The sequence below is a fragment of the Astatotilapia calliptera genome, chromosome 18, assembly GCF_964374335.1.
Source record: "Astatotilapia calliptera chromosome 18, fAstCal68.1, whole genome shotgun sequence".
In the NCBI taxonomy this organism is placed as follows: domain Eukaryota; kingdom Metazoa; phylum Chordata; class Actinopteri; order Cichliformes; family Cichlidae; genus Astatotilapia; species Astatotilapia calliptera.
In genome coordinates this window covers 3,355,650-3,365,625 of record NC_137439.1, presented here as the reverse complement: position 1 = coordinate 3,365,625, position 9,976 = coordinate 3,355,650, and the positions used below count along the sequence as shown (strand labels likewise).

The 9,976-nt window shown below is 41.8% G+C and overlaps 1 protein-coding gene across 2 annotated transcripts; it reads right to left on the bottom strand.

Moving 5' to 3' along the window:
• Positions 1–858: 858 nt before the first annotated feature.
• Positions 859–9,357, bottom strand: LOC113010742 (uncharacterized). Of its 2 annotated transcripts, XM_080292510.1 has the most exons (3): positions 8,233–9,357; positions 4,293–5,400; positions 859–3,592 (listed from the first exon to the last, which is right to left on the bottom strand). In XM_080292510.1, exons 1-2 carry the CDS (start codon positions 8,384–8,386, stop codon positions 4,325–4,327), a joined length of 1,230 nt encoding a protein of 409 aa, XP_080148636.1. In that variant the 5' UTR covers positions 8,387–9,357; the 3' UTR covers positions 859–3,592; positions 4,293–4,324. The 2 variants fall into 2 exon arrangements, with proteins under 2 accessions (XP_080148636.1, XP_080148635.1); XM_080292509.1 differs by having other exon boundaries at positions 859–5,400; positions 8,233–9,355.
• Positions 9,358–9,976: the final 619 nt, after the last annotated feature.

Sequence of the window (9,976 nt, the reverse complement as noted above, 5' to 3'; positions counted from 1 at the left end):
GGAGCTCCACGCTGAGCTCCCACTTTTTAAAGGGATTCGGCCGTGAAAGTACATTTTATATTTCAGAAAATCAAGAAGTTTAAGGTTTAGAAAGAGCCAGCTGCGCCCATAAGAAAACATTTAATTAAAAATAATAAATAAGTAACTAAATAAATAAACAAAAATAAAGGAGAAACATCTGCGATCGTTTAACAGTGAGCTACTCATCCCATAATGCACTGCACAGTAGTGTGTGATGCTCCTCTTTTATAGAAAACTATATTTAAGAGCCTGCAGGTCTAAAAAGACTCCCGTGTGATATTATACAAAGTTTGTTTCAGTATTGATGCACTGACTGTGCAGTATTATTTCTACGTTCTTAGAAAACCTAAATGTGTTACTTTATCTCATCTTTAATCTTCTTTTTAAACTTACAGTATTACCTTTTGTGCCAGTGACAGAGTTGCACTATATTTTGTTGTATAGAATAACATAATAGGCGAGCACATTGGTGTGGTGGTTAGCTCTGGTGGCTCACAAACTAACCACCACACTCCTGCACCTGGCCAGGTTCTTCCTGTTTGTGTGGATTGTCTCCGGCTTCCTCCCACACTCCAAAGACATGGGGTTAGGTTAATTTAGGTTTATTGGTGATTTTAAATTACCCATAGGTGTGAATGTGAGTGCTAATGGTTATCTGTCTCCCCACAACCCTGAAAAAGATAAATGATAACAGTAATAGAACGACAACAATGCTATTCTGTAATGATTTCAGCCTCATGTCAGCACTAATGATGGTGAGTCGCCTCCTGGAACACCCAGATTAATCACCTGGGTAGACTTTCCCACCTAGCAAGAAACAGTCCACCAGCAGCCAAGTCAAAGTTTCGACATGTTTATTTTTTAAATATAAAAGATTGCTGTTATATCAAATATGATACAATATATGAATTTAGTTGTTTATGATGGTTTGGAAAAACAAAGAAACACCTGAAACACAGCTCGTTAGTCGGCTCAGATATGATGTTACTGTACAATAAACCTTTGTTTTAAACTTAGATTAAATAAATCACCACAATGCATAACGGATTTTTACAAGATGGACAGGATTATACAGAACTTCAAATGAATGACATTTTTCAAAATACTTCTGAGAAAAAAAAAAGGATTACATTGATATTAAAGGTTATTTGTCAGCAAAACTCAAGCACAGAAGTTAAACCTCATAATTATCAGACGTCTTCATTCGTTTGTGATTCTGTAACAGTCGTTAAGGATAAATTATTTGACACCTTAAAATTCGCACTTTGTTCTGCCTGACACAGAGTTACACTTCATTCAACCCGTCTCACACAGTGTGACACAACAAGCTCTTAAACATCATCACTGTTAAAGTCAGAAGGCACTTGGAGTCTGAAAGCTCTGCTGTGAATCGTGCTCACTCAGAAATATTTGATGAAAGGGATGTTTTTTGAAAATGTAACTAAAGAGACGCTCCTCTGACCCGACACAATTACTCACAAGTTATTCCAGAAGATTATCCGACCCTGCTGAACTCGGCCCGGGGTTTAGTGTTGGCTAACCCACCGTACTAACAGGATGGTCGTGATCTTTTAAGATCCCAAAGTCATTAAATTTTAAAGAACTGAAGTGTTTATGTGGTTATTTTTGGTCTTAAACTACGCACCTGATAGGATGTACTGTTACAAGCAGACTGCTGCTTGCTGATCAACAGCAGACGTGTTTCTAAGTCCCAGGTGTCAGACCGGTAAATGTGTGTGGAGCTGTGAGATGAGACGCTGCTGTAAAACCAGGAGAGCCACAGACGACTAACTCAGACACCTCTGTGTGAAGTTAATTAAAACAAATAAAAATGAGGTGCAGTGCAAACCGCTGGGGAACAGCCAGAACATCACAGGTCTGTCATTAACTGTTAAAGTCTGTGTGGAACGGCTTCTGCTTGAAAAACAAATACTGACCGACTGAGTACAAAGTGTAGCTGCATTAGTCAGATAAACAGATTATTAGCCTGGTCACCTCACAGAGTTTTGGGTTCAAACCATCATAAACAGTCTCATCTCTCCTTGTGTCAAAGGCTGGCTCCTCTAAATTGGATGGCACAGCAAAGAAGAGCTGAGTGTAACAAAAGGCCTTCATGGGGGTAAAAACAGCAAAATTATAAATGTTATTAACTGTTTATATTGGTACTGGGACATACACAAGGTCTAATTTCATAACTGGATGTGAATGTTTCAAATACTGCCGAGCAGCTTTAATCTCTGATATACTGTCTACTAGGGCTGCCACAAACGATTATTTTGACAGTCGATTAGTCGCCGATTATTTTTTGCGATTAGTCGACTAATCAGATCATCATCCATTGGACGTACAGCTTATTGCACCAGCAGCATCTGCTCTTATATAACTATCATTAGCTTACAGCTTTAAGTGTTTAAGGTCTGTGCTAACTAAAGACAAGATGATAGTTTATTAAATTTTAATGAAATTTGCAGATTGTTTCGGTGAAGTTTAATAAACTCCTTGCTAGCTAAAATATAACAGGACACCGGAGTAAATTCTCCAGCATCTCACACTTCTGATAATCAGCTGTCTGCTTGACGTTTATTCAGCTGTGTAAAAACTATAACTTTAATCTCAGCCAAACCGATTTACTCAGGAACAAATAAAACACTGAAAAAAGCCAAACAATAATATTTTTAAATTATCTAAGTGACTTATATATCATGTTTAACCTGAGTAGCGAAAGACGGCGGTGGGTTTGAAAACAATTTGCCGGGAGTCCGGTGTTCTCACGGCTCTAGTGAGCCTTGAACCCCGGCTCGCTATCGAGCTAGTGGGTAACAGACGTCTCCGAAAACGTCGGAGCGCTTTTGAAAATATGCGGTGTCTTGATAAACTGAGCAGATATTTGAGGTTTACACAGCTACATTCTCGCCTGAAAATATGTTAAACGTTTATTTTGTGACCCAGAAAGAATAATAAGAGTAACATTAAAACTAACTAGCTGTTTATTGTTGGAAACTGCGCTGGGCTGCACTATGAATTCTGGGACACAGCTTCTTCTTCTTCCGGGTTTAACGGCAGCTGGCATCCTTGTATATGCAGTGCTGCCATCTTCTGTTTCAGTCTGTTATTACACTCTTAAATCCTGCTACTTATTCCTGCGTCTTTTGTGATCTTACAAAGCTTCAAACGACGCGTCGACTATTAAATCAGTCGTCGACGATTTTGATAGTCGACGTAATCGTGACTAGTCGACTAATCGTGGCAGCCCTACTGTCCACTATAAAACACTGAACAGTGTGCTGAGGAGGGGCTGATATTAACCATTCAGTCGGCATGATGCCGACAGGATACAATCAATAAGCCACAACGGACTGACTTCAACACCGCAAATATGACATAAAGTCACATCACATGCGGCATAACGTGCCGCCTTCAGGAGCAGCAAACGCAGAAGAAGGAGGATACTGAAGAAAGTGCAGATGTGCACCTAGAGAGCAGCTGTTGGACCTTCACTGAGGGCCATCTCATCTGAAGCTCCGCCCACACACGATGGCATTCATTATTTAAGGCTAACAGGTGTTTTTACCTGGAGACACAAAACATTGTACCAGAGTTTGAAAGTAGAAGTCTGAGAGGAGTTTGTCTCACAGCTGCACTTCATTAACACAAATGAGCCAGATGTTGACTGATTCAGAACAGCAGCATGAAAACATGACATCACAGCTAACCACAACATAACAAGCATGTTTAGGACTGATTCTGCATCCCTGTGCCGAACACATGATAGCAGAGCATAAGAACAACTTATTCCAACTGTTTTGTCTTTGTGTTTTCACTTCTATGAGGATATTGAAATACTTTATATTTTACATCTTTCTGGCTTAATCAGATTAATTATCTGGTGTTAAAATGTTAAAAACATGCTCCGGCATTTTAAAGTTGTTAATTCAACTTCCTGAAAGTCAAAAATATAGAAACTGAGCTAGTCTTTGACATCCTGCAGTAAAATAGATGGAACTGATGCCATGACTTAAATAAAGTATTTATAAGGAGTCACTACTACCTCCTTAAATAAAGGTTACGCTGACTTGTTTCACCATCTTGTGGTACAAAGTGGTATTGCATGAAAGCACAGCCCAGCCTTATTGCGCTCTAGTTGATATCTCTTCAGCACAACACACAGATGTTGTGAACATAAAGTCACAGCAGTTTTTGTGACTTTAAATTACCACAAGCATATTCATAATATTTTTCCCGACAGGTGTTTCAGGGCCCTGATATCTCACCTGTATGGGTTCCCGTAGCGACCAGATTGTTATCACTCCCCCTTGGTGCCTTTCCCACATTTTTTGCAAGCGTGCGACGTCTCTGCTGCGTGCGTTCCCATGTGGTTCTTTAGCGTTGCGGCGTATTTAAATCGTTCCCCACAGGTGTTGCAGTGGTAAGGCTTCTCACCTGTGTGCGTTCTCATGTGAACAGTTAAATTGCTACTTCGACTGAAACTTTTGCCACACGTTTCGCAGGAGTACCACTTTTCACCCGTGTGCGTTCTCATGTGAACTGTCAGATTCCCGCTCTGAGTGAAACTTTTCCCACAGATTTTACAGGAATACGGTTTCTCACCTGTGTGGATTGCAGCGTGTTTTTTAAATGCGGATAAGTTGGTGAATCTTTTCCCACAGGTGTTGCAAGCGTACGGCTTCTCACCTGTGTGGGTTCTCATGTGAACCAACAGAGTCGCACTGTGCCTGAAACATTTCCCGCACGTTTCGCAGGAATACGGCTTCTCGCCTGTGTGGATCGATGTATGCCTTTTAAGTGCCGATAGGTCAGTGAATCTTTTCCCACAGGTGATGCACAGGTGTGACTTCTCACCTGTATGATTTCTTTCGTGATATTTCATGAAATAAATCTGATAGAATCTTTTTCCACAAGTGCTGCAGGCGTACGGCTTCTCGCCTGTGTGGATTCTGTAATGTTTCTTCATCTGGAAATTATACTTGAAGGTTTTTCCACAAACGTCACATTTTACAGACTTTTTCCCCACGTCAGGTTTACGCTGACTGTGTGATGTGACAGCTTTCGCGGTGCTTCTGGTACGCTGATGTAGCTCCTCTGGCTGTGGCTCTGCATTTGTCGTAGATCCAGAGTCCACATACTTGTGCTGAGGTTCACTGAGGTCACTTTCATCATAAGTAAGAGTCACCATAATTGTCTCGCTCTCCTCCTTCAGGATAAGCTGCTCTCCCTCCTGACCGGTGTAGAGCTCCTCCTGTTCCTCTTTAATCTGTACTGGTTCTGGTTTCTCCTGGTCCACAGCAGAGGCCTCTTTCTGCTTACAGAGCTCGATGGAAACCTTCTCCTCCTCTTTGCAGTCATCTTCCTGTGGAAGGTCTGCAGAGATAAAAGGGAGAAAGAATTAGTTCATACTGTGATACGACAAGGTTTGTTCTGATGGACGATGACGTCTCGGATTGATGAGGGTCAAAGTGACTGATGATACCTCAACAATTAGCCCGATTTTTATGCAATTTCTCCGATTGCTCATTATGAAAATATCATGTTTATTCTGATATTCATAATAAATGAAATCTTGGCTTCATGTCGCTCCTCCACACGTAACAAACACCTGCAACACAAATGTTTCTGAGCATGTTTGGGCACAAGTTCACGCCCAGACTAGAGATGGCACGATACCACTTTTTTATGTCCGATACCGATATCATAAATTTGGATATCTGCCGATACCGATATGAATCCGATATAGTGTTTTTTTTAATCAACAAAACTGTTTTTTAAATATCTTGCTGCATTTTGTATAAGTTCATACTCAAGTTTAAAACAACAACTACACTAAAGCTATTCTGTTATACCTGTATGCAAAAAAAAATATTTCATAGTTCAGCAATACTGATCAATCTAATAAACTTAAACCTACACCATCCTCCCTATTCTGGTATTTTAAAGAGTACTTAGCGTAAATATTAAGCAACCTAACTAATAGGGTTCCAACTCCCAGCAACAACAAAAATAAATAAATAAAAAATGGGGAACCACCCCTCACGCTCCACCTCATGATGCTTAATCGACGTAATCAACCTTAATTTGATGCAGTGTGAAAAAAAATGCACAGAAATCAATTATTTTTCAAGAAATATTAAATAGATTCAACATCTTTCTTCAACAAAATTGCAGACTGCACAGATGGTACCTTCCCAAAGGAAAAAGTGCTATAGCTTACTAGGGTATATATATTAGACTTAATAGTCACTATATACAGTAATTGACTTCTATTCCTTTTACATCAAATTAAAACTTTGGGTGTCAGATAACTATTTATTAAAAGCTCGACATTTTAAATGAGAATAAGAAAGAAAAGTATGTCTTTGTGCCCCCTTTTCCCTGTTAATGCCGTATCGGCCCCCCTGGCTAAACTTTGCTAGATCCGCCCCTGCACAGTTACCAGCGTCAGCTACGTAGAAAAAGATCCTGGAGTAGAAAGTAATATTAAATACATTCTAACAACAGCTGATCAAGCTTAAACGTGCTGCTGTTGTTCAGCCGCTGGTTTCCTCTTTCTGGTGCAAAGTGGGCCAAAAGCAAACCAGAGAGACGGACTCGCGACAGAAAAGCCGATCAGCTGATCATTAAGCAGTTTCATGATTGAAGTAGCAGCAAGAAGAGGCAGTCGCTCCATATATCGCTTGTCTGATTGTGACCGCTCACATCGGGGCACTTGTCTTTGATCCCACTGAGTTCTAAAGTTGCAGAAACAGAGAGAGGCATCTGCAGAGTCAACGGCCGAGTGCTCATTCCTGTTACACGTCTTTGAAGAAGAACTTCCTCTGGATGTCCCTGCCTGCAGCACATGTGCAGCTGATGCACCGTAAGGTTAATTCTCCACAGATGAGTTTGCACAGTGATGAAAAACAGGCATATAAAACCAACCGAGTGTTTTCTTCATTTATTTTATCCCAGATGTTGCCACCTCAGTGAAGGTTAAAGAGTTACCGACATAAATGAGTATCCTCACAGAGTGTGACCATCAACGATTGCTGGCTCCTTAAACTGGTACTCACACATCAGCACTTTCAGGTCCTCTGCTCCAAGTTAAGTCATTTGTTTGAAACACTAAACTCTTAAACTTGTGTGCAGCCACTGATCATGCAACCCAAGAGTGTACAGGGCTGTGAGCCTGAAAATCATCAGCGTTGGTTCCTAGTCCAGTTGTATCCACAGCATCAAGGTCATGGGCAGATCTTCTATGGGCAGTTCAGAGCATCCAGAAAGGTCTCTGTGCCCCCTCTGCTGAATTCTACTACATATTACTACTACTGCATATTCTACTGAAATACTTCTACAACTAGAAGTAAACTGAAGTGATAGTGTTTGGTAATGACAGAGTTAAACATCATCGTCAGAGTAAGATCAAGCTAAACCTCATTCATCTGTAAAAGTCTTTAAAGCCCGAACAAAAGGAAACGAGCAGAGATGAGACGCTTACAGTCTCAGTGTAAGCGTCTCTGGCTCTGTCCACCATCCAGGGGAAGAAACCTTTTGCACTTGTGCCGTTTCTGGCTGCATTTCTCTCTCAGTGCACTGAGACAGAGCGCGCAGGGTCACGACATGTCCAGTGTTACCCAGGATTACCCGAGCGCAGTGACAGCATCAGCCGCTTGCCTCTCTGCCATTAAGGGCTCGGTGCCTTTCTATTAGAACAGACACTGTTACTCAGCAGTGCTTTATTGTTTTGGTACTTAACTTCGTCTAAAATAATAAAATGAAAGTTGTGTTATTTGTAATGAAGGAATCATCAATAACTGCACATAAAAAAATGTTAGGGCAATATTTCTGTTTCATGTGTTTGAAAGAAAAAAAGTTACACATGAGCAGTAACTGTCACTGGTTTCTGGTGTTTTCCAATAAAACCAGAGTGAATTTATACTGGAATGATACAGCACGGTCTCTGGCATTTTCCTGCGGCTGCTGGCTGGCTTTTACGTGTGCACCGAACCACAAATGTCAGATTTAAAATATATTTTCATTTTAAATTGGAGAAACTAGTCAAAGTCACCACATCCCCGCTTCAGCGGCTCCTTTGTCAGCGGCTCCTCCGCGCTCTCCGCCCCGGCTGGACTCACCCTGTGACGGCTAAGCTAACAGCGTCCGCCCGGCCTGAGAGCGCAGCGCTGGTCCTTCTCCTCCCGGGCCTGCTGCCCCACGTACCTGCAGAGTCTGCAGTCCAGCTCAGGGCCCGGTGCTGCTGGTGCAGCTGCTCCTCGTACTGCAGGACGGTTTTCTCAAACTCCTTGAAGATTTCCTCCGCTACGGCGCTCAGACGCTCCTTCACGAACAGCCTCAGATGCTGAAGAGCGGACATGGTTCCTCCAGCAGCTCCACCGAGCCTCAGCGATACAAAACACCGTCAACCTCCAGCTGCCAGCTTCCGACGTCCACACAGCCGTGAAGTTTCAGTCCACTTCCGCCGGAAGCTGCTTTTCCTCTAAAAATAAAACGCGCTCTACGGAAGCTTAATGCATCCACTGGCCAAGAAATACAAATTAAATTTATAAACATTTATAACAGAGTTTTTATGAAAGAGCTTTTGTCTTCTTCTGGCTGCTTCCTCATCGGGATTACACAGCAGTAAATCCTCGCTCTTTCTCGCCCTATCCTTGGCATCCTCCTCTGAGCTCCTCCTTTCCTCCTGCCTGTCAGCTCCATCTCCGGGATCCTTTGGTCCTTCCAAACCAGCTCAGCCTTGCCTCTAACTTCATCTTCAAACTGCTCCACCTGAGCTCCCCCTCTCATATACTCATTTCTGACCACAGGTATTTAAACCCATCCACCTTCAATGCCTCTGCTCCTCGGATCTTTAAAATAACACAAGGTTTCTCAAGGATCAGGATATGAACCAATCACTCAAGAGACAAGGACACCAACATCTGCCAATATTTCAGTCCTAAATCAAAATAAAGTGGTATTCACCTTAGTGAGGGCTCATTATTGCTTACTAAAATCCCCAGATGCTCTTTGGGATTTTAAGATATGTTATTAATTTGGAAAAAAGGGACACGATTCTTTTTTAAATCAAGCGAACGGATCACTTCTGTCTTGTGAAATCAGGAAACTTTCTAAAAAATAAAATAAAACAACAAAAAAAGTGCTTGAAAATGTTTCCTCTATAGTGACTTTAATAAGCACAGGCCTACAGTATGTGGTGGAGGCACTGACGCTTAAAAGTAGAAGAAAGCAGCAGTCACGCATCCTGTGGATGGTTTGTGAAGTCTCCAAAAGTTGATTCTGTTCATCTGGACGTTTTCAGTGGGAGAAACGTTTCGTCGCTCATCCAAGTGCCGTCTTCAGTCTCTGACTGCAGGTTTCCCCAAATCTTATAAACAGACATTTGCACAATGACTGAAATCAGTCCACTGAGGGAACAATGGGCTGGGAGGTCAGTTCATCATGATTATGCAAATTCTCATGACCATTGATCAGTGGTTGTTGATCAATGGTCATGAGTACCATTCACAGAGAGCTGGGGAATGGCTGCAATCACAGGATTGTATGATGGTGAAAGATGTTCCCTTAGGCCCCCTCCTCGATTCAGAGATGGTCTTTCCTTTTCACATAAACGGCCTCCTTTTCTCCCGCTGCAAACGCTACGTCCAGATGAGCAGAATCAGCTTTTGGAGAGTTACTTACCTGGATGATTGATCATCCATCAAGACGTTTGTGAAGTTGTGTTTGTCCTGTGGACCAAACCACTGAGAACTACATGACGGGAGTTTATGTTTCTGAACTAAAAATGTATTTTCCCCTCTATAATTAAATCAACAGCTTTCACTGCATGTACACTGATGCACTGAGGAGGGCGCCTTCCTTATCCCTCTTTCATTTCCACCATGTACAGTTGCATTATTACAAGCACATTATAGGTTTCAGATGTTCTATAAAAGCCTTCAAATGT

Excerpts from the sequence above, each read along its gene's own strand:
- LOC113010742 (XM_080292510.1), bottom strand. The coding sequence starts at position 8,386 with ATGTCCGCTCTTCAGCATCTGAGGCTGTTCGTGAAGGAGCGTCTGAGC. Across the intron at positions 5,401-8,232 it reads CTGGACTGCAGACTCTGCAG|ACCTTCCACAGGAAGATGAC; the intron begins GTACGTGGGGCA and ends TTATCTCTGCAG.